At 39.6% G+C, this 24,829-nt stretch overlaps 1 protein-coding gene across 1 annotated transcript; it reads right to left on the bottom strand.

The window, feature by feature from the left end:
• Window positions 1–11,159: 11,159 nt before the first annotated feature.
• On the bottom strand, window positions 11,160–23,316 carry LOC306762504 (uncharacterized protein; the record flags this gene model as incomplete). Its single annotated transcript, XM_079249002.1, has 8 exons — window positions 11,160–11,572; window positions 11,693–11,771; window positions 11,860–11,937; window positions 12,471–12,857; window positions 14,118–14,183; window positions 14,317–14,459; window positions 14,884–15,049; window positions 23,250–23,316. The coding sequence occupies 8 exons, from the start codon at window positions 23,314–23,316 to the stop codon at window positions 11,359–11,361; spliced, it is 1,200 nt and encodes a 399-aa protein (XP_079105128.1). The 3' UTR covers window positions 11,160–11,358.
• Window positions 23,317–24,829: the final 1,513 nt, after the last annotated feature.

The raw sequence follows: 24,829 nt of genomic DNA, 5'->3' as shown, positions 1-24,829 counted from the left end.
GGTTGTATGTTCTCTCAGAGAGACAAAGTGGCTGTATTACACACTGACACACTGAGACCATCGTTGATGTTTCCAAGGATGACCATCGTTCATGACAGCAACTCACTATCCTTGTATTACATCCCTGTCAATACTGTTACAATGTGAGCACAAAGCCACCGCCTTTGCTTCCCAACTACGGTTCTCACCTCAAGTCATAACTGTCAGTCTGTAAAAAGGTCCAGTGAACTGATCCAAGAGGTAGAAGTCTTGATGGGAAAACATCACTGAGCCTCAAGGCCTACAAGTGGAATTTCTAAAGCACAAAACAATCCATGGAGCCCATTTTTTTTATTCCCCTTATAAATGTTTTTATTTCACTTGTGTGAAGAAAAGGGACTTTTTTGTTTTGTTTTTTGACCCCTTGAAAAATAGTTTAAATTTATTTATTTGCTTAATGCAGAGAGAGAGAGAGAAAGAGAGAGAGAGAGAGAGAGATGAGGCTTTGATTATGACTAAGTTAAAAACAGGGACCAAACAGGCAGAAAATCAATCAGCTCACAGAGGTCTTTAAACTTCCTCTGTGACGTCACCTGCAAAACATTCTCCTATTTTCACAAGTTGTCCATTTCTAACTGGGTGGCACAGCAGCGGATGATTAAAATGTTATGCAAAGACAATAACTGCCCTGAATATTAAACTGTACCGAGCACTTTTCTTTTTACCCCCCCCAAAGTTGCATAATGATGCCAATGAAATTATAAATGAATTTATTTCTAAATTAAATGTATAAGAAGGTGGACATTTAGGATCCTGAATAAAATAGAGATTATATAGAGCGCATATAAAAAAAGCACGAATAAAAGCCAAAATGCCAGTTAGTTGAACTTTCAGCTAGTCCTTCATAATAAAAGTCCTTCATATTTTCATTTCATGTAACAACTCATCACAGTTCGAGGAATTTTCAAAAGGAACAGTAGATACTCAGGCTTCTATGTTTACTCTTTTACAGGGATACGCTGTAATCCTAAATGTTTACTCGCTCACTAGAGCACCTCACCTTAAGAAAATGGCCTCTTAACAGCACAAGTTTTGAAAGCTTTGTCTATAAAACCAGTTTACAGTCTTTTTTATCTACTGGAAAAAGGAAAAAAAGGTAATTTTATCATTATATAATTGAAAGAAAGTTTGCCCGCACATGAAGTAAGCACATGCGCACATTGATTAGACTACGCTCCAACGGTCAGATGTAATGTGTACCACTGAAAGCACAAGTATGATTTTAACACTGACAAAGCACACAACGTAAAGCAGCAGAAACATTCCAAAAGAAAGAAAAAAAGAAAGGTTGAAGTCAGCATTTAGCTGTCAGATGGATTCTTAGCGTGTTCAGTTCATGATATAACACTATAATACCAGGCTTCCTATGTAGCCAGACTTAACACAGTAAATATATCAGTTTAGCCACCAGAGCTCAAGACTGTTTCCACAGACCCTAGATGCTGCAGCTGTGTGTCCATATTTGTAACAGGACATTATAGGAGACTTTGAATTACGTCGGGATGAGGCCAACTATCAGGTAATAAGAATATCTGCCTCTGACTTCAACACATGACTTTATGAAAATGGCAAACACACACAAAAAAAGCAGGACTAATGGCTGTTAATCTTTAATTTTTTTTAATCCTGTGTGAGTGAGAGATGTGATTTGCTCTCTTTTATCAGCATTGTGTCTGTCTCTGCTCTCTTGTTTCTTTTTATTTGTGCTGTACGACAACCTTGCCTTGAAGGTGTTCACTTTAAACAGATGCTATTAAAAGTAACAATAGGAAACTTAACACAGCACTTAGTGCCGCACTCTGTCCTTTAGTTCATAAAACACACAAAAAAAAAAACAACAAAAAAAAATCTATTTTAAAGGCTCGGCTAACAGAAAGTGTGCTTTGGTGCAACGCAGTGCACACTTGTTATTCTGCTCAGCACACTATTACTGACGTTCACAAGTATAAGGCACACACATGCACATAGATACACACACACACACACACACACGCACACACACACACACAAAAGATCAGCCAAGTGAATATTTTCTCACATGATTAAAATGCATACACATATTGAAAACAATTAAACAAACATAAAAGAAACATTAAAACACTTCAATCTTAAGAATCACTACAGTTTTAGAAGCAACTGGTGAGCTGCGGAGCCCTGACACCCTGTCAGGCTCTTTGAGTCTCATCTTTTGACCTTGTGATCTTCAGGAAAAAATAGAAAAAATCATATAATAAAAAAGAATAAAAAGAGGATGAAAACATCTCCAGTGAGGAGAGATCGCAGCATCACTGATGGGGACTGAGTGTTGGACCACTATTATGTTCAAACTTACGGTTTTTAAAAGCATGAAATAAATAAAATTATGATTATTTTTTTGCACCACTATCTTAAAAAGCATGATATGTTGAAGTGCCTCTTTGCACTTTGTGTATATATTGTAGGTAACAGATTTTTTTTTTTCTCTTTTTTTCTTGTTTTATTTCTTTTTTTTGGGGAGGGGGGGACGACAACAGTGAAATGGCATGTAGAAATATAGTTTCATGCTGTGAGATTTTAAATGTAATTCTCTAGAGGAAAAAAGATATCATATCTGTCCAGAGTAAAATTAGATTAGAGAAAATGTATAGAGGAAAATGTGTAATAAACTGTTTTTTTTTTTAATTCTCTAATTGCTGTTAACTAGTTGTTTTACTTACCTGTCACACACAAATATATAAATATCTTTTTTTTTTGTATCTAATGTAAGCGTTTTGAATGTTTGTTCCATAAAGATATAAGCAGTGTGAATTCATTTTCATTGTACATACATAAATATATAATTGTTCTGTTCAGTGACGATGCAGACTTTTCCTGAAATTAAAGTGATCCCGAAACAAACACTGTTTGCGTGAAAAGGGGAAAGAAAGAGGGTGAAAATGAGAGAGACATTAAGAAAAAAAAAAAAAAGAGTACGGGGAAGTTTTTGGTTGTAAAAGGGGGGGCTAACCTTCCAGGATGAAATTCGTACTATCGAGGTTTTTGAAAAGCGAGAAAGGAAAAGGTCAAATTTGCCCTGCGCATCGGAATAGAGCGAGGAATCACAACCCAGTAAGGTAGTGGACATGATGAGAGCGAACAAACATCTGTGGTATTCTGATGCCTATCACACTGTAGAGAACAATCCTCAGGTGACTAATCTGAGACATGCTTCAAAGGAGAAAACGGCTTTAGCCTCTTTGTTTACCTGCTACGTGTGCATTTAAAGCTGCAAGACATGGATCACTAGATCTGTCAGGATCTGTGTAAGCTTCAACATGCTACATAAACACACATCCCACCTCTTGCACCATCATCAACATCAAAGAGGTTTATAGAAATCCCACTTGGTAAGCTGCCTTCATGCCACTTGCCTTTTTTTTTTTTTCTTTTTTTTTTTTTTTTGCTTTTTACTCAGAAACTTTATGCACACACAAACACCTGATGCGCACTCAGCTAAATGCCACTGATTGCATGGAAAAGTGATTGACACAACAAAGAGCCAGCATATCTACTTAAATGTGTCTTACTGAGTAAACTCCTAAAAGAGCTGATAGCCCTTAAGTCCCCCTCCACCCCCGACCCATGTTCTCGCTGACTATGTGCTTTACTTATCTGACTTTTCTAGGCCCTCGTTGTAAAGCTGTTGTAATCTCGATGTAAAAGGGAGAGAGTACGTATGGGGGGAAATACACAATTGGGGGGTAGGGATAGAAGAAATTAAAAGATGTCCTTGGTCCATGGTATACATGAAAATCTGTTTCTGCATATCAATAAGTGTTGTACCTTTGATGTACATATACAAATATAACTAATAAATGTTGATTCATAACTAAATTCTGTCTGATATTTGTTTGGTTTGTTTTATAAAGATGTTTTTAGGGAATTTCATTCTGTCCAGTCCATTTGCATTTACAGTGGCTTGCAAAAGTATTCATGCCCCTTGAACTTTTCCACATTTTTCCACATTTCATGCCACAAACAAATATATCTTATTAGAATTGTATGTGAAACACCAACATAAAGTGTCACACAATTGTGAAGTACAATGAAAATTACACATTTTATTTATTTTTACAAATAAAAAACTGAAAAGGGCAGTGTGCAAAAGTATTCAGGCCCTGTGTGTCAGTACTTTGTGGAACCTTTTTTTAGCTGCATTTACTGCTGCAAGTCTTTAGAGGTACGTCTCTACCTGCTTTTCACATCTAGAGAATGAGACTTTTGCCCATTCTTCTTTGCAAAACAGCTCAAGCTCAGTTAGATTAGATGGAAAGTGTTTGTGAACGGCGGTTTTTCACAGATTCTCGATGGGATTTGGGTCAATCAATATATCAATCAAACTTTATTTGCAGAGCACTTTCATGTGCTTCAAAGTAACCAAAGTGCCGTACAGGTAAAATAAAATAAATTAACATTAAAAGCACTAAAATAAAGACAACATGATAGTTAAAAGACAAAATAAGACAAAGACCTAGTGCTCCTGCTCTCCAGAGTTAAAAGCCAACATAAAAAGATGAGTTTTCAAAAGAGATTTAAAACCACTTAAAGTCCCAGCAGACCTCACCGAAAGAAGGAGACTGTTCCAGAGTTTGGGGGCTACTGCAGAAAAGGCTCTGTCTCCACAAGTCACAAGTCGAGTCCTCGGGACCAGTGGAAGACTCTGGTCTTCTGATCTAAGAACTTTAATGGGACAATGATGCTGCAGAAGCTCAGAAAGGTACAGAGGTACCAGATCATTTAAACATTTAAAAGCCAAAAGTAAAACTTTAAAAACTATTCTAAATGAGACGGGCAGCCAGTAAAGAGATCACAGCAAGGGGCTAATGTGCTCACACTGTCTTTTCCCTGTTAACAGGCGGGCAGCTGAGTTCTGGACCAGCTGTAGTCGGTGGAGTTGCAGTAGTCCAATCTGGAGAAGATAAAAGCATGAATGATCCTTTCCAGGACATCATGAGGAATATAAGGCATCAATCTACTAATAAGCCTTAAGTGATTAAAAACTGGACTGGACTACTGCACTGACCTGCTTATCAAATTTAAAATTAAAATCAAAGAAAACCCCAAGATTTTTAATAAAAGGGCTAAAAGAGTCCAAAGAGCCTAAAGCTCTGCTGCATCCAGCCAGCAGGTCAGTTTTCCCAAAAGTTAAAACTCCAGTTTTATCCTTATTTATGCAGAGGAAGTTTAGTTCCATCCATGTTTTGACATCCCTCAAACAGTTCTGCAGATTTTCAACACCACGGGATCCAACGGATGTTAATGGGAAATAAATCTGAATCTCATCAGCATAGCAGTCTGATGAAGAGAAGCACACCCAGAGCATAATGCTACCACGTTTGACCGTGGTTAACAATGGCTAACTTCTTGCCATGTTTCCATAAAGGCCAGATTTGTTGTCCTGTGGACAGATTCCCCACCTGAGCTGTGGATCTCTGCAGTTCGTCCTGCAGAGTCACCATGGGCCTCTTGGCTGCATCTCTTGTCAGGGCTCTCCTTGTTCGGCCTTTAGGTTTAGGTGGATAGCCAAGTCTTGGTAGGTTTGCAGTTGTGGTGTTCTCTTTCCATTTCCAGATGAAGGATTCAACAGAGCTCCATGAGATGTTCAAACCTTGGGAAATCTTTTTAAAGTCTAATTCTGCTTTAAACTTCTCCACAACTCTTTTTCTGACCAATCTGGTGTGTTTCTTTGGACTTCATGGTCTGTTTGCTCTCCAGCGTTCTCTTGGCAAATTTCTGAGGTGTCACAGAACAGCTGCATTTGTACTGAGATTAGATTACATACAGGTGCACTCTATTTAGTCATTAGGCCAATGGTCAATCATTCAGCAGTCATCAGGCAACTTCTGAGGGCAGTTGGTTGCGCTCAGAAAAGGGGACTGAATATTTTTGTACACTGCACTTTTCAGTTTTTTATTTGTGAAAAAAAATCATGTACAATTTTCATTGTACTTCACAATTGTGTGACACTTTGTGTGGGTCTTTCACATAAAAATCCCATAAAATTAAGAAAAAAAAAGTGTGGGGAGCTTGTGCAATGTGGAAAAATGTGGAAAAGTTCAAGGGGTATGAATACTTTTGCATGCCACTGTATTTGACATCTCCAAAAATATGTAGATATCCTGCCAGTGACCTGAGTAAAAATCTGCAATATATATATATATATATATATATATATATATATATATATATATATATATATATATATATATATATATATGTATATATATATATGTATATATATATATGTATATATATATATATTGCAGATTTTTACTCAGGTCACTGGCAGGATGACCTGAGTAAACGGATGGCAACGGATATCTGTTCTTTATTGTAATATCATTCAATCCACGATAATCAATACATGGCCTTAGAGTCTTGTCTTTCTTTTCAACAAAAAAAAACCCTGCACCAGCAGGAGAAGAAGAGGGACGGATGATACCAGCAGCCAGGGAGTCGTTGATATAAGCCTCCATGGCCCTTCGTTCAGGTTCGGACAGGGAGTACAGGCGTCCTTTGGGTGGAGATGTTCCAGGAAGGAGATCTATGGCACAGTCATAGGGGCGATGGGGAGGCAGAGACATGGCCCTTGCCTTACTGAAGACCTGGCGGAAGTCATGATATTCAGGAGGCACTCTGGCGAGGTCAATCAGAGAACAGGAATTGGAGGAGTGAAGCGGGGATGAGGCTTGCTGGAGGCATCTTTGGAGACAAGAAGGACTCCACTCCAAGATGGCCCCAGTAGTCCAGTCGATGTGTGGGTTGTGGAGACGAAGCCATGGATACCCAAGGATGAGTGGCAGGCAGGCAGAACTCAGGATGTGAAACTGGATGGTTTCCTGATGATTTCCTGATATCAGCAGACGAACAGGAGAGCTCTGATGTGTGACAGTACCCAATACATGGCCATCTAGTGCTCTGGCAGGAACCGGACGGGACAAGGGAACCCGCTCAAGTCCCAGCTGAAGGACCATACCCTCGTTAATGATACAGGCTTCAGCCCCTGAGTCGATAAAAATAGGCAAAGTCTTGGGCCCCTCGGGCAGAAGGAGACGACCCTGGAACATGAGTCTCTGGCTGTGAGGAGTTGACAAAGCTGTTGATCTCACCAGTGCCTCCTCCCTTATTGGTGAGCTTTGGCTTTTACTGGACACCCAATAGCGTAGTGTCCAGCAGCCCCACAATATGGACAAAGATTGGACTTACGGCGATGGTCATTCTCTTCCGGAGGGAGGGAGGTGAGTCCCAACTGCATAGGTTCCAGATCACCAGTCTGCTGCACTAATGGAGCGGTAATGCCTGAAGGCCATTGGCAGGGGTGAGGAAGAGGAGATCTCCGGGTTCTCCCTTGGCTCCTCTCCTGTTGACGAGTCTGGATACGATTGTCTATACGTATTGCCAGTTCAATCGCCCCATCCAAGGAGTTTGGGGTGTCATGAGACACCAGCTCGTCTTTAATGTTGTCAGACAGACCATGAAGGAAGGCATCACAAAGGGCTGAACAGTTCCAACTACTTTGACTGGCCCTAATGCGGAAGTCAATTGAGTAGTCTGCCACTGTCCTTGTGCCTTGTCTTAGTCCCAGCAGGCCCCTTGCAGAATCAGAACCACTTCTCTCGAATCCAAAGACTTTGCGAAGCTCGGCAGCAAACAGGTCAAAAGAGGAACAAACAGCTGATCTCCTTTCCCACTCTGCCGTTCCCCATAAGCGAGCTCTGCCAGACAGGTGGTTGATGACAAACGCAACCTTCGCCGACTCTGATGCGAAGGTTCGGGGCTGCAGGGCAAACAGAAGAGAGCAGTTGGTGAGAAAGGGACCACAAGTCTCTCGATCCCCTGAGTATTGCTGTGGCATTCCCACCCAGGGCTCAGGAGTGTCACTGGGCAAAGAGACCGAGGCAGGAGCTGACACATCAGAGGAAGGAACCTGCAGGGCAGAAGAAGTGAGCTGTGAGAATTGAGCCGTCAGTTGTTGCATCTGTGCTGTCAATGCCGCCAGAGAGCAGCCTTGGATCTCAGCTGCTTGTCTGGCCTCCGCAGCCGATGCAGTCAGTATGGCTTCATGTTGCTGCAGAACCCCCTCTATTGTTTCCAGGCGGCTGAGTGGAGTGGGATTGTGCGCTGGGTCCATCTTATAGCCAGATTGTACTGAAATGATCGGAGAAAGGACCCAAAAGCAGCACAAGAGATCTGGGCAGGTTAACAGTCTTTCTTTTAGCCACTTGGTGAGGTTCGGTGCTGGAGTTGAACTCTGGTTCCCAACGAGCAGAGCAGAGCAACTTTCCTCTGGGCCGACAGAGTAGACACCTAGCACAACAAGGTGAGTGAAGATCCACAACTCACGGTTGGGGGTCCTCCAGGACAGAAACCCAGTAACCACTGGGGAGCAGGCTCCAAGGGCAAGGCAGGAAGCGGAAGTCGGGGACGGATCAGGTCGGTAACAGGCAGGCAATTGTGGTCGGAGTGCTGGAAGGTCAGGCATGAAAGCAATGTTGGAGGAAGCAAGGCTGATTGTGACAGAATCCATCTAACTCTACTCTCCCATTTTGCTGATTGACTCGGCATCATTGTCTGTAAAATATGAATTAGGTAATTGTGCTCTGGGCTAACTTGGTATCATGGTATCATTAATTCAGTTCTTTCCAGTTTTATTTGTGAAAAGCCAAGTCACAACATCATCTGAGGATATTCTAACCAAAGAACACCATCTTCTCCCTTTGAGCAAACACATCCAGCACCAGACTCAGGGACACACAGGAATCTGATTAAATCAGTTTAAGGGTTGAGAAGAACTTCATAATGGAGTGCTTCAACACTGCACTGTTAACCGTACTTTGCTTAATGACATCTCTGAAAATGCTACTGAATGCACCAAGTACATCTTACTTTGTAATGTTTGACTTTTGATCATGTTTAAAATAAAGAGCACACCATTAGAAACAATCAGCGCCCTAAGAGAAATTTCCTTCATCCATTCTAATCTTTGCATTGATCTGGGACTGGAGTGAGAAGTCAAACATTGTGAGAAAAGACAACCATGGACACTTTTTTTCTTTTGTCAAATTAAAAAAAAAAATTGCATGTTTTTGGACTGTGGAAGAAAGAACTGAGTATATTATAAACAACTATATGCAGGAAGGTTGCAGCTGAACAGCACCACTGTGCTGTTGGTGGAAAATCTGTTCTTTTTTTTCTGATTGCCTTTTTTCAAATGTAACCACCAAAAAAAAAAAAAAAAAAATCTTACTCAAAAGAATATGAATAAAATAGACTGTCTGTAAAATCAACAGTATAAAAATTTAAATTTTAGGAAAAAACAATGCTTTTTTTCAACATTTAAACTCATAAATCATTTTGACAGGAGTGTCATGCGTGTGTAGATTCATGAAAGTATTTAGTGTGTTTAGCATGCAAAAACAGCTGTTTGTCTCTTTATTTGCTGTGATTTTTGTGCATCACAAGCCTGAAAAATGCCATCCATATCTCCTCTCTTTGTCTCATTCTTTGTTTCTTGTGTTGACATGTTCTCGCATCCCGACCCCGATGCCATGGAAACCTTGCTTCCTCCTATGTGGGAGCAATGTAACGACTGGCATTTCTTCGTCACGTCATTCATTAACTGACTTTTTTTTTTTTTTTTTTCACACGTACAGACTGATCAGAGAAAGAACACCATGTCCCAGCACATCTTTATCTAGACAGATTTATTTAATCTTGCTATGTTTCCTAAAAAGCAGAGAAATAGAAGAAAAAAAAAAAACGGAAAGTACGAGTATGGAAAATGTTTTCTGCAATAACTGTATATAGTTGAGCTTCATAGTGATAATCAGGCAGAATATAAGAGATAAAAATTAGCTGTCACACAGGGAATAGCATTGACATGACACATTGTATGATATATTCAGTCTACAGGAAGATCAGTAGAAAAAAAAACTGCAGTATTTTGTTTACAAGTTTGAATGTTAAGCGCATGATCGGAGCAAGCACACAAGCTTCATTCATCACATTCCATCCTTCAGGGAGTAGTCACAGTCTTTTTTTCTCACCAAGAAGCCTTTGACATTGCTGTGTGTTTCAACAACCCCCCCCCCCCCCCCCCCCCCCCCCGCCCCCCCCCCCCCCCCCCCCCCCTCCCATGACTGGATGTGCTGTTTAGTCCAGTTTCTACAACAAAGCCTCCATTAGTCACACCAACACTGAGCTTAAATTTGCTTTCAGAAGCCATTAATGTGCTCTTCATCATCCAAATCCTTCATTTGATTTTTTTTCCCATTGCCATAATGCATTTAACATGTATACATTATATCATCAATATAAATGTTCTTTTCTTCAGATTACCTTGCGATTACATCAGGTTCCCACCATACATAATATTTACCAACTTCAGTGGTGTAAAAATTGCACAATTTTGGAATTTATACATTAAGCTAATTCATATTAAATATACACTTCACCTTGACTATTACAAAATCCATTCAGAAACATTTACCTCTGAGGTAATTTTTTTTTTTTAAAATAAGAGTCAAATAAAGACACTTTCCTTCACTTGAAAGGGACAAAGCCCCCTCCTACTAAATAACAAAAAGCACTGGCAGCTTTAAAGATATACATTATATACAGATATGGAGAAAAGGAGGATCAATTGTTTAAGGTGGTGACCTTAAAAACTTTTTGGAAAATGAAAAAATAAAAAGGGAAAAATTTCAGTCCACAGGTAATATCTGAAATATGCAACAGTAACAACAACATAAACAACAACATAAAAATACTTGAAACCAGTTAATGTTCTCTTAGAATTTTCTGATGTATTATTTGCCATTGAAGCCAAACATCTCAAAGTTTTAAGATTGTCCAAATCTGTAAAAGAAGGAAAATTTGTGAATTTCCCGCCGGTATTTTTCACAAATCCTCCCTTTGAAATCTAAACCTCACTATTTTCATAAATCAACAAAGCATCCAAATTCAGTATGTGACATTAAAAAAAAAAAAAAAACCCCACACCCGGATGACCTCCTTTCAGACCTAACTAAGCATACAAACACAATGCTGCATGTGCCGGTCCACCGAGAGGTAACAGCTTTAATATCAGACCGTGTTCCTCAGTTTGACTAAATCTCTAAATAACACACTCAAATCCCCTCACATCATGTCATTCAGTGCTGGTCTACACAGAACAGTTTATAAACCCAGTTTTTTTTTTAAGCCCAAACATCAACCTGTCTTCTCTCCTAGCTGTCTCCTTGCTCCGTGTCTCCCCTCCCCTCACCGGCTCCTTCCCTCCTCTTTCTACTCTGAACCCTCTCATGCTTGCTGGTCTTTATCTGGAGACTCCTCTAGCGTGATGACAGTGAACTCCTCTGTGTTTCCATTCTCCTGGATATTTTCCTTGTTCATGAGGGTCACCATTTCCTGCTCTGTGTCCTGGTTGTGGGAGCTGGACGCCGCTGCTGCCGTCCCGTTCCCTTCACCGCCATCTTTGGCTGTGATTATCAGGGTTTGCTGCCTGCCACACCAGCTACAAAAGAACAATCAGATGCATCTATTTACAACTGACTGAGTTCAGACTGTAGAAATAAACACGGCAAATAACTCAAACAACAAGAGGAAACATGTGAAGCAGCAGTGACAGACATACCTTTTTCTTTTTGCGACGGCTGCACATACAAACAGGATGGCAGCAACTGCCACAATCACTCCAATAATTACCAACCAGTCTAAAAAGGAAAAACAATACAGGATTTGTTTGCATTAAAAGTAGGGAAAAAAACATGATGAGAATGTCTTTATCTGACAAGTGCTCACTTGATGAACTGCTGCTCTCCTGCTGGTCATCCACGGGACCCATGACCCGTCCTTGGTCATTATGTTCTTGCAGTGAGGCTGCAAGACAATAAAATAAAATAAAAAATCCACCCAAATCATCTTAAACACACAGATTTCACTCACACATCGAACCAAGAAGTCAAGCCCTGCAAAAATAAACACATTATCTTTCATTTTATATCAAATTATTTCAATCACATGTGTATTTTTCTCTCTCCAACAACAACAACAAAAAATCTTTCCCTCTTTTATTTGTAATATCATCTTCTTTTTTGTCGAATTTAATCTTAAATATCATTGTGAAGTGATTTGTACTCTAAGTATGGTTGAACAAACACAAGGGGGCGTCCTATGTTCTCAAAGTTACTCCAGTTCTCCTGAAACCTGTTGCAACTGATGTCACAAGTGTCGTGTTTATTGGATTGTGTTTTCAAACAATGTAAGCACAAATCAAGCCACTGCCTTTTATTATGGCCAGACTTTTACTTGATAGTGTTAATGTTACTTTGCATTGAATGCATTTAAATGAGAACAAGCTGTAAGTAGATTTCTTTAGCTTTCATTTAAAGCAGTTTGTGAGTTTTACTTACAGTCTACATTGTTTTCAGGCGTCTCAGTCTGTTCAGAGGTATGTTGTGTTACTTCTGGCGCTCTAACAGTCGTCAGTGACGCGGCTTCATCCACATCCAAGGTCGGCTGCATCCCAGATCCAGCATCCTGGTCGAGCTCCTTACCAGTGAAACTGGAAGCCACGGTGCTGTTATCGTGGCTTCCTTCATCAGGAACCTCAGTGCGGATTTCAGGTCCCTCTCCAGGGATGATAGGTAGTGGTGTAGTTTTGTGGTTTTCCTCCACCACCTCCTCCCCTCCATCATGGATCACAGTACCATTGCCAGTCTGGTCATCGTAAACCCCCTCAGATTGAGATTTTGGAGTTTCTGCTGTGGTTGGAGTCAGTGGCTGTGGTGAAGTCTCAGCTGTTTGAGGAATAATTATAAAAATTACAGTCAAGCATTACTTTAAATATCTCTTGGAAGAGTTCTTTCCTTTATTAATATATAAATATTCTAATAATCTCTAAATTGTAAAAAATATGTACAGAAAAATAAAATCACTAGAAGCACATTAAATGTTATTATACTGTGACTGACTAATGTGTTAACTATGACATGAGTCATGCCCTCCTTCATGTAATTGGTATTCCCTTATTATCACTGAAACACACATTCATAATTACAAATAGCTTCTGTTATAAAGTTGTTGTTATCTGTGTGTATTCACCAGTAATTACTTAGTACTTCCTGTGTTTGTTTGAGGGATAGTATACAATCAAATAACAATAATGAACTAGATTTATATAACACTTTTTAAGGTACCCAAATCACTTTACAGGAAATTCATTATTCATTTACTCCACATTCATACTTGGTGATGGTAAGCTACATGTGCAGCCACAGGGGTAGACAGATGTACACGCGGTGGTCAATCCAACTAACATTCTCACGCCTTCATACAACATTCATATAAACATTCCCGCATCGCTAACCTTTCAGTTTTTGGACAACCTGCTCAACCACATAAACCAGAGTCCTGATAACTGGACATGAGAACTGCTGCCACTGTGTGCTTTTTTACAGAAGGAAACTGACCCAGCCAGCATGTTCATGTGGGGCCCAAACAGGTTAAATCTGGACTGCTGATAAGGGTCCCACATGGGTTTATACACATTTCCCACGCGGCTTTTGCCCAAATGGGTTTCAACTTGGTTCTGACTGGGTTTCAGCTGGGGGACAACTTGGTGAGTTGCACAGGACCCATGCAGGCTCCATATCCCAGTCAGAATGTCCATGTAGGGCCCATACAGATTAAATGTAGGATATGTTGTTCCTGACTGGGCATGGCCTTAAACTGGGCATATTTTGAAGGTCCCATGTGATTTCCGCTGCACGGGTCCCATTTGTGAAGTCAATGCGGGCTGTATGAGTCCCATAAGGGATGTAGGCGGGATAAGTAACCATGGGGAGTCCATGTGGGCAGGCTCAGTGAACCCCAACTTGGGTCCTAGCTGAAACCAGGTAGCCAGGTGGTGGGAATGTTGTTGAACATGGAAGTGATGTTATCTTTTGAATATTCTGATTTGATTATTGTCTCACTCTATCTATCTAACTATCCAACTAAATCTTTCATAGAAATTGTGTTACAGTAGAAGAGATGGTTACCCTGCTTCATGTACTGACCTGGTGCATCTGCCTGAAGTTTTTCGCCTGCGAGGATTTGCTTATCACAGTTCTTCCCGGGTGCAGCTAGCAGAAGGGGAAATGGGAAAAGGACATTACCAAAGTTATAATAAATAAACTAAATGCAGTGGGAGCTCTAAATATATATGTCAGTCAGGCATAAAAAGCTGTTATTGACTATTTTCTGATGTAAAGTCACCTTTTTCATCATAGCAGTAGGCATCGAAGCCGTCTGTATAATTTACATTGGAAGATGGTATAAACCCAGTCATGTTCTTTGCACACTTTTCATGAGCCTTTTGTCTGAGGATGACCACGCTTCCATTGTTTGTCCAACCTTTCCTGCATGGACACAACACAATTATTTGTAGAATTCACAAACATTAGTTGATGTAAAGTACAGTATCTTCTTGCTGCTATGTGCCATCACTGTGAATCACACAGAAGTCATATGCTGCTTGTGGAAGTGGAATTGAGGAAGAGAAGGGAGTTTTCTTAAATGAAACTCCAACGATGTGGCTAGATTCACCACTGGATTTCATCATATACAGTACCAAACTGTTTTAGAACTAAAAGAGGATCCAGAAGTTAAGAAAGAAAGATGGAAAATTGTTGCGTATAATGTAACTCAAAGAGTTGGACTTGAGGTCTAAAATTCATGAATGGCAGTTTAAATTATGTAAAAACAATACAATACATTAAGCATAAAATACACGTCTCAGGCATTTTGGAGAGTTAATTAAAGAGGAATGGATTGTAGTTGCACCTGCAGGTTTCCATGTTGTTGTCATAGGCCATCCGGACTTGCTCTAGACTTGCCATGGTGGTCTCTAGCTGCTCACACACCTTTTCCGCCATCTTGAAGTCCAGTGTGTGGCGGTCTGCTCCCTCAACGATGAAAACGCCAGCAAAGCTGCAGCTGCGGGAATTCACTACAAGCAAGAAAAAGAAAAAATTACATTTATTACCTCCACCAAGATAAAGGTCATGTCTTTAACGCTGTTGCTTCATCTGAATTTCACCAAGAATTTCACCAGCAACATAACTCCAAAAGTTATGGAGGGATTTTAAAGACATTTTCAGGAAATATCAGAAACGGTGATCCAGATCACTTCATGAATGCAGGAATCTTTTAAAGGATTCTTTATGATGCTGCAATAGGAATAATTTACCATTAGAGCTTCTAACTCGAACATCATGTCTGTAATCACTTGCATAATAAAAAATATAAATAAAAATTGAAATGTTTAATTATTCCAGTCAGCGCATGACAAAGAACAATAACAACTACAATATATATATATATATATAAATATATATATATATATATATATATATATATATATATATATATATATATATATATATATATATCTATATATATATATATATATATATATATATATATATATATATATATATATATATATATATATATATATATATATATATATATATATATATACATAAAATTTTGTGCATATGTATATGTGCACATTTTGTGCATATGTAGGAAGCTGCCACCTTTACCACCAATAACACCACAAGCCCAGTTGGGAAGAAGATACAGGCATGCCACAAACTAAAACACACACACACACACACACACACACACAGAGCCAGTCATATCATTACAAAAACCTTGCATTTCAACACAGACACACCCATCACTGTGGCTTGTGAAAGAAAATAATCACAGAAGAAAACAAACTTGCAACAAGTTTATAATCTTTGACAGCTAAGTAGCTGGTGGTTCAAGAAGTCTAGAAAATAACAAGAATTCATCCATTTTTAGAATGCTTCATATCAAAGCCAAGTAAAAGTGAAAGGTTGGACCAAAGTCATGATTCCCTCCCTTCATGATATCGATTACACGAGCCTGAACACCAACACCATGCCTCTAACAGATGCAGAAACATCTGCTGACTTGGTTTCGTCAGAGAAAACATAACTGATAAAACAGTTTTCTTAAGTTAAATTCCCGAACATCATTGAGGGCACAAGTATGGGTTTTAGTCACATTACCACAAACCAGGCTATGTGTGCAGCTGCATCCACTTTCAGTCATGTGGATACCAGCCAAATGGTTGGTTTAACAGTGGACTGCAGAATGATGAAATAAAAAGGGATTTGGTAACTTAAATGATAAATACGTAGTGTTTTTTTCTGAGATAGGCAGCTTTAAAAGTATCTAACCTTTCTCTGTTAAAACCATCTGATGAGAAAAATGAAATGCTGAGCCACACAACAAGGAATTATATTTTAGTTCACCAGAGAGGATTTGTAGTAAACAAATTAAGCAGAGTTTCAGCCATGCTTGAGTTCACTGTACCTCCAAAGTGCTTCAGCAGGTTGGAAACAAAGTGTTTACTAATGCAGAGGTTTATTATCCTCTTTAATTGCAACTCTCGTTTAAATAAAGCCTGATGAAGCAGGAATTGATGCATGAATGTGTATGTTCTTCTGCAAAAGCAAGGTAATGCTCCTGTTTGTCCGTGTGAAAAGCTAATAAAAGCAATCTCTACCATGAAAAATGAAAAAGGAACACAACAAAATTTAATAGTGCACAGTGTGCCTTAAACTCTATTGAACCCATTTGCTTAAGTTTGCCTGAGATCCACCAGGATATGGAAATAAAAAAGATGCAAAATTGCCTGAGTGAATGCCATCTGTGCTGCACACACACGGGCTGCAAAAACCTGCAATGGCTGAATAAAAATAGCATAGAATTTAAATGCATCGACAATTTCTTGTTATTAAACAGGCAAAATGTTATATTGAGTAAAAGAAAGGTATCAATCAGCATTCAAGCAACTTGCAATGTAAGTGTGACCATGCAACCATTGAGCTGCTTAGAACAAAGAAAAGGAAAAAGAGCACTCGTGGCATTAAAAAAAATCTGTTGCAAACTAGTTGAAAAATAATCTATCTTTTAATGTTTATTTAATGGGAACTCATCATTATTCTTTCTATCAACACCCTCTTTTCTGTTCTTTTCTTTTTTTCTTTCTCAAGTTTCTCATCTCTGCATCAGATGTCAGATAAAGCTCTTTAGAAAACCTCCTTGTCGACGCAAGAAGAAAGGAAATGAAGCATGTTTGGGTTTTTTTTGTTTGTTTCTTCGCTACCATGGTAACAGATTCATCAGGACATCAGACAGGAAACGAGAACACACATCCTGAAATCTGAATTTCTGCCAGTGAAGCTTCAAAGATGAGCATAGTAAATTTAGCATGCAGTGTTTCTTCGCTCATTCTGTGCAAATCAAGTGAAAAAAAAAAAAAAAAGCTTATTGAAGAAAAAGTTTGCAAAAAGCAATGCCATTATCTGTCAGGCTTACAACGTGTAAGGCACTTTTGGAAATTTTTGCACTGTATAAATATTCAGTACATTTATCAGAAGTCAAAGAGTATGATGCAGTTTCTGGATGTATTACATGATAACCAAGACATTTTCAGTTTAGTAGCTTTCCTACTTTTCTACTTGCTGAAATAAGGAGAACATCAACAAAACAGTGAGCTGAGCTTTCTTCAGTTTTGTGGTAGTTGGGCAATGAGAGTCTGTTCCAGTAAGGGGTATTGTAAAGCACATGGGACTGTGTCCCTCACAGAGCAGGGGAATAAAACAGACAACAGCCTTGCAAACCAGCCCCAGAGAGATCAAAGAAAGCACAGCTCACCATCAGCAGGCTGAAAAGAAGGCTGACATAGACCTGAAGAGTATTCATTAGTATGCAGAGAGAATGGCCGTGAGTGTCTTTATACAGTCCAGAAGCCTGTGATGCCAAGGCACTGACTCCCCCAAAAACCCCATTGTCACCTAATGGAGTTGAAACCAAGGAGACTGCAAAGTCTGGATGCAGAGCCTGAAAGAAAGGGGGCTTTAATGCAGAGTCTTGCCAAAACCTCCAGCTGCACTAGGAGTAATTGACAAGCATGAGTCTACACTCTTACATCACTTTCTTCCAAGCCCACTCTCTTTTTCTGTCTTGTATTCTTTCACCATTCTCAGATCGTCTTTTCTATGCCAGCAATAATTTACCCCCTGCATGGATGTGTGCAGACAAGCAGGCAGATCACAGAAGCACAAAGATAAAACGTGTCTGATAAAATTTTTATGTCTTTACAGAGCCTTGACACCGCATCTGGCACAACAAGAGAGAAAGTAGCATTTATGTCCATATTAATAACACACACAGCTCTGACTGATATTTTATCCTCTTATCATTCTCTCTTGTCTTTCCCAGACATGTTTTTCTGGAGATGTTTTCACTTAAACCTTCAGATAATGTCATGAGGCTTGGAATGTCATGCTTGAACAGAGGACCTACTGTGGACGTCCCACTGCTACTGTGACATACTGTTAGTTATAGTTCACCAACCGGTTTTGGAGGAAGACCTTGTTGCCATAACTCTCACATCAGCGTCCTGCATGATGACACTTGAGGGAAGCTACTTCGTCAGCAGACGCATCTTTCCCTTCACTAGTCACAACAATCGTCTGCCGGGCCAGCAGGACGAGTGAAACGTGAGCTCTGAAATGAAATGTGTAAATGTGTTTGCTCACACAAAGAAGCTAAAAAAAAAACAGGCCGATTGCCTGAAGGTCATGGCAAGGACTTACACAGATGCTCTCCTTACAGTGTGATTTATGTTTAACCTCTATGTCCTACACCCCCTCCCACATTTAATGGGAGACAAGCTATGTTTTTGTTGTTTTAGACAGAATAAGCTAGCATTCTTTTTCTCTCCTTTTTCAGCTTAAAAGCTCTCCTTAAATTTAAAAAAAAGGTTTCAGTTCATTCGAACCGATTATTTCTGATAAGATACTTGACCTCCAGCTCTGCTTTCAAACATTATGATTGAGAAATGCTGGTGTAATGCAGCTGGCACTTGGAGACACTTCTTCTACTGCAAAGGTCCTTTGGATGATGGTTTTTGTCAGCATAATCAGCATATTGTGCAAAATTCTCGCTGCATTTCTGTCCTGCAGCATGTTTGTTGTTATGTTTTCCATGACTGATTCAAGGGGAATCAGTCAAAACTTGAAGTTGAAAGTTTGTTTAATGGGAGACACTAAGCATCTTAGAATCTTTTTATTTTTACTTATTTGTAAGATCAAGCAAAATAGGTTCAAACATAGATCTGAAACAGAGGATGTGAAGTTGCTTATCGTATATTCTTTGTTTAATCAACAGGAAACCAAATTAATAAAATCTTCGTCCACTGATGGCTTTTCATTTCATTCCATTCTTCGCAGAAAAGTCGAGCTAATCTCCATTAACAAATATGTGCATGGGAAAATCTAAGTAGCAGGAACTGTCTGGTTTCAGGCTGACCTCCGCTTGCTGAGGTCAGTGACAAACTATGTTTATGCAGTCCTTAGTTACATGCACTTGCATGTCAACTCAGTCTTACAACAGAAAGTGTAATAAATCACTGCAGCTTTGACAATTAAAACATTACTCTTTCCAGATATGCAATATGTTTTCATATCGCATCATTTTAGTTACCTTCATGCTCAACGTCTCACTACACATACTAAATATCCTGACTACTTTACATCTTCCTGTATAAATGTCATACCCATTGCTTTGGCCCCAAGTTTTTGTATTGGAAAAGAACAGAGTAAATATCAATGTAAACACACAAAAGCCCCTCAGCAAACAATAGCAGAACATGCTCCCTCATAACATTTTACGAGTGTTTTGTTCACTTCCTAAAAACACTTGTGGTTGTAAGAATTTTGTCTATTTTCCAAACTACTACTGTTTTTTTGAAGAAGTGAAAAAATACAGTATATTGCACAGTTTCCGTCATGCTGAAAGCAACAAAGAAAAGAAAAAAAATCAAGAAAACCAACTGATAGATTATCCTAAAAAACATACTCTAACTTCAAAGTCATCAAGCAGATGTTGCTCTACAAGGCCAAAATGCTGACTTTATTGTGTCTGAATGTGAAAATGCAGTATTATTTATGTAATTCTTTAATTTAAGAACAGAATATTATTACTTTTATCAAAGAGACCTTAACCTAACATGATTTGCAGAAACTGTTACTGTTTTCTTCATTTTTATGGAACAGTAACATTGTTATTCTGCTGCTTGTCCTCACATCATTCTGCAAGGTGTCAATTCTGGCTAAACTGACAGTATCTGAGACTCACACATTTAATCTACATTATGTCCACAGCAATCTAGTAGGTGTCATTTATATTCAAAAGAGTAAAATGATTGTGCTGACACCACAATGGTTGCAATAGATTGTTGTGTATGCTCTGTAAATGAATATATATATATATATCAAGTGTCATTTTTTATGTCATTGTGCAAGAAATAATTAAACAACCATTTCAGTTGTCACAAAATTAATTCATTTCTCAGATATTTTTCGTCAACAAACAGTAATCTTCATGTGTCTTTCCTGTAGCTTCATTTGAGGGAACATCCCCACAAAAGGAACACTATGGATTGATTGTGTACACAAGCAAATGTTATCTCCACATTACAATAAAAAGGTAAATGAAAATAAACCTGTAGTGTCTGTAAAAGTAACTGCACTTGAAGTTTGAAAAAAAAGGTCCATTCTTCAGATGCATTGTAAAAAGAATGTATTTAAGCCCTTGCTATGATGTCTTTTTTTCTCTTATGCTAACCATGAAGCATCCTAGTCTTTTATGCGAACCAGTGTCGTTATGATGTGTTTCTATGTTTATGTAAATTAACTGGCAAAATGACATAATGATGTAATCCAAGTCAAATCCAAGTGAAGTCTTGAGTCGCTGGTAAATTCAATTATCAAACAGAGTTTGAAGGCATGAAAATCATGACTGGTCCTGTGATGGACTGGCGACCTGTTCAGGGTGTACTGGTCTCATCTGATCCTTTCTCGGCTCCAGCTTCTCTGCAAACCTGAATTGCACTAAGTCATTAAGAAAATGAATGACTAAAATCATGACTGAGTCTCAGTCACCTGTGTCCAGTTCTTTGAGACTAGTATCAACATTTTATGTACCTTGTGCAAAAAAAGGAGAAAACCTTTTTAGTTTATCTAAACTATAACTGTAAAGTTACACAATGTCTGATCAATGTAAGTCTTTATGAGCTGTTTAAGTAGCAGCACAAAAGGTGTGTTGGAGACAGATAGATTTCAGTTGGAGATGCTGACATGATCAGAAGATTTACAACCATAAATAAATTGATGGAGTAAATGTAGGGAAGGAGGAATGCACCGCTTGAGTTCAGTTTAATCAACAATGCTGAGCAGAAAATGACAAAAAAGATTAAATTTACACAAGCTACCTGTACAGGTATAACTTGAGGGTGGGTGGTTTGTTGCTGAGGGCACATTGGTAGAGGAGGCAAACACGTGTTTGGGAGCACTCAGAGCCCATGCAGGCACAAGCCTTCTTTGTAAGGACCCCGTCTGTGGGGCCTCTTACCACCTCTCACCTTGAAACAGGACACGGGAGCATGCAGGATGGGTCGCTAAACCAAGGACGCAGCTCTGACCATGTTTCTGGCAGGTTGGCCAGAATATGTGAACTTAAGAGAACAAGAAGGAGTGAGTTACATAAAGATGACTTTGTCTGTTATTGCTGCATATCTGCAACACGCAGGACAAGAAGTGGAAGAAAATAACAGAGATCAAACCAGTTACTGACATGTATGTAAGTAAGATCTTCATATCATGTTATTTCTGATCAGTCAATCAGCTTCCTCAGTGATAAACAGGAGACATTTCTAAATGTGAAAGTTGAGCTGACTTTTTACAAAAGAATATCTCAAGCAAATCTTCAGATTGTTTAACACCAAAAGGGCCAACTTGATCCTTTTGGTGGACGTTCACAAACATCCTGGATTAAAACAACTAAAAAACAATCCAATAACTACTAAAGTAAACATTAAATTCTAATCTTATTTAAATTTATGTTGAAGACACTTTTTTCCATTAATTTTTCTGACATAAATATTTCACCAAAGTACATGAAATAAATCTCACTTCAGTTTTGGAAGTCTAGCTTGGCCACAAAATGTGCTATTAATGAAATGCTTCAGGGAAAAGGTGGAGATCAGAGACTACATCTGGACCTGGATAAGCAGCAACCACCATGGAGCACTTTCAGCTGCCAGACACCAACTATTGTAAACACACATGCACAGATACACGCACACGCACAAATTTCACACCTCACAAAGAAAAAAAAGCTAGATGGGCAAAGACAGGTTCAGAAAAATGAGGGGTGAAATAGGGGGTGGTGATCCAGCACCCCTTATCCTTCCTCTTTCATGTGCTGCACCTGAGATGCTCAAATATTTCCTATTATGCCTTTAAATCCTGGTCAAATTCATAGCCTGATGCTGATTGTTGTTTGGCGCAGCGCCAGAGGGGAGTCTTTCTGAAAAACCCGACCACCAGCTCCTCAGGGAAACAGCCAGACAGTCCCTAGACTTTCTTGATTCAGAACCAACTGCACCTCTGGAGATGTATCGCTTCAAGCAACAAATCCAATCAAAACCTTCAGACAGAAATCACAAGTGAGAATCAGACAAAGGGTAAGAGGGGGAGAATGAGAGAAGGATGCTGGAGTGATTGGGGAACATCCCTTTGTAACACAGACTAAAGCATTAAATTTGGCAGAACAGAAAAAAAAAATAGGTGTGAAATATTTGGTTTCACCTTAAAATCCCCTTAAAAGCTCCACTCGTTACCCAAAACCTCAATAAACATTGATTTTTCCAGCTTGTGCATGAGACAGAGAGTGAGCTTGAGCGCCTGTCCTCTTTGTGTCTGTCAGGCGTCTCAGACTGCCAGACATACAGTAAGCCTGTCTGCGCTGGTGTAGCACATGCTCTCTTGCCGGCATCCACTCATCCATTCTACAAGCAGCAGGCTCAGCAGAGCACAGCCTTCTTTCTTTCACCGGCTTTTCTTTACACGAGCGCTCACTCATGTGCTCAACAAGGCTCAAGAGGGGAAAAATAAAACAATTAAATCACTGTCTGAGTCCTAAGACTCTGATAACAAAGAAGAGTTGCCATTCACAGCTGCACAATTTATGCACAAAAGAGAAAAAACAAAGAAATCCCAGCACAGAGAGCTATCCGCCAGTCAAAGGCACAATCTGCTCACCTTGAAATTGATCCGACCTGGAGGAGGCCAGTAATCCAAAGACAACCCCCAACAGAAAAGTCCACATCCTGGGCAAAGCGTCTGGTGATGGCTGGGTAGGTTGCTGGGAGTAAAGGTGTGTAACAGTTCTCCTTTAGTCCTGCCTTCCTTCTAGAGTACCACGAGTGATGGTTGGTGTGTGTGTGTGTGTGTGTGTGTGTGTGTGTGTGTGTGTGTGTGTGTGTGTGTGTGTGTGTGTGTGAAAGTGGAGTAGAAGTAAAACAGGGGTGAAAAAAGACCTGAGTCTGTTCTGGATGTTTGGAAGTTGGTGGTGCTGAATCAGATTTTGCCTCAACTTTTCTATTCTCTGCTGGAGAGACACAGAAGCTTGTGGCACCCACGTAGAAGGGGAAGAGTGGTTCATGCGCGCACACACCCTTCTGCCTCTCCCACACTTGCCCCACCTCCCCTCCCGCCCCACCTCTACAGACTGATGGGTTTTTTTTCCCCCTCTCTCATGCATTTTCTCTCTTCTCTTCCTGCCTCTACAGTTTGCAACAGATAAAAAGGTGATCTGTCCTTCAGTCTGCCTTCCTTTGCTCATCTTCCTTCCTCCTCACCTCATTTCCACCATCTCTCTTGCCACCCCCATTTCCTTTTTTCATGCTTCTGACAGCAGCGGTTTCAGAGAGTCCACCTGGTCTTTTGTTCTGCTTTCTCCCTATGTTGTCAATTCATCCAGCTTCTTGTCTTTGCTCCTTTCAAGGTCCATGTCAGTCTGTGTCAGTGATCCCACGCCGCCAACTTCCAAACAAACGCACTAAAATGTTGCACAGATTTCTCTGTTTTATCTGGTTATTTAAATATTTCCTGATTCCTGGCTTTAATTTACATCAAACAGGAATAAGATGCTAAATCAACTCGACACACAGTAGAAAACAGAAGCATTTTCATTAAACCCATTAGTACCCTCTTAAGCTACGTAATTGAGCTCCAAGTTGTCTCAAATATCTCAACAGCCAGAGCTTGCACTTCCATCATGAGAAAGTTGCCTCTGTTCTTACTCTGGGTTTAACATTTCACCTCATCAGGGGATGGAATGAGTCGCCTCGGGTTTCTGGAATCTCCCTGGTGACAACAGATCTTGTGCTGTTTGCATGTGATTGTACAATATCTCAAATAAGCAGCCTGGATCTGAAAGCATAACTGGTAGTCTGTGAGTCCGTGACTTCCCTCCCAGCTGACCGTAAACACTGTCTTGTGGCTCATCGTGGTCAGTAACTTTGTAGTCATGGCAGCAAACTAATAAAGGATGACTCTTCACTTGGAGAAATATCTTTTTTGTTATGATTAATTCTCTAGAAACATTTGAGTTTAAGGTTGGGTGACTGCAGAAAGACACTAAAATGGTTATAAACTTACCAGTACATGTTTGGGTTATGTATTACTTTTGGTCCTGTGTGCATGGTGGCGTGCAGCGTTATCAAACTATTGAAGTCTGACCTTACTCACGCATACTGATTTGACGTTGGCAGCATTTATTCACCCACATGGCACCAGCTTATCTATAATATTTTTAAATTCTGCTATTTTCATCTTTA

The sequence above is a fragment of the Telmatherina bonti genome, assembly GCF_933228915.1.
Source record: "Telmatherina bonti genome assembly, chromosome: 2".
NCBI classification, from domain to species: domain Eukaryota; kingdom Metazoa; phylum Chordata; class Actinopteri; order Atheriniformes; family Telmatherinidae; genus Telmatherina; species Telmatherina bonti.
This window is presented reverse-complemented; position numbering and strand designations above follow the sequence as displayed.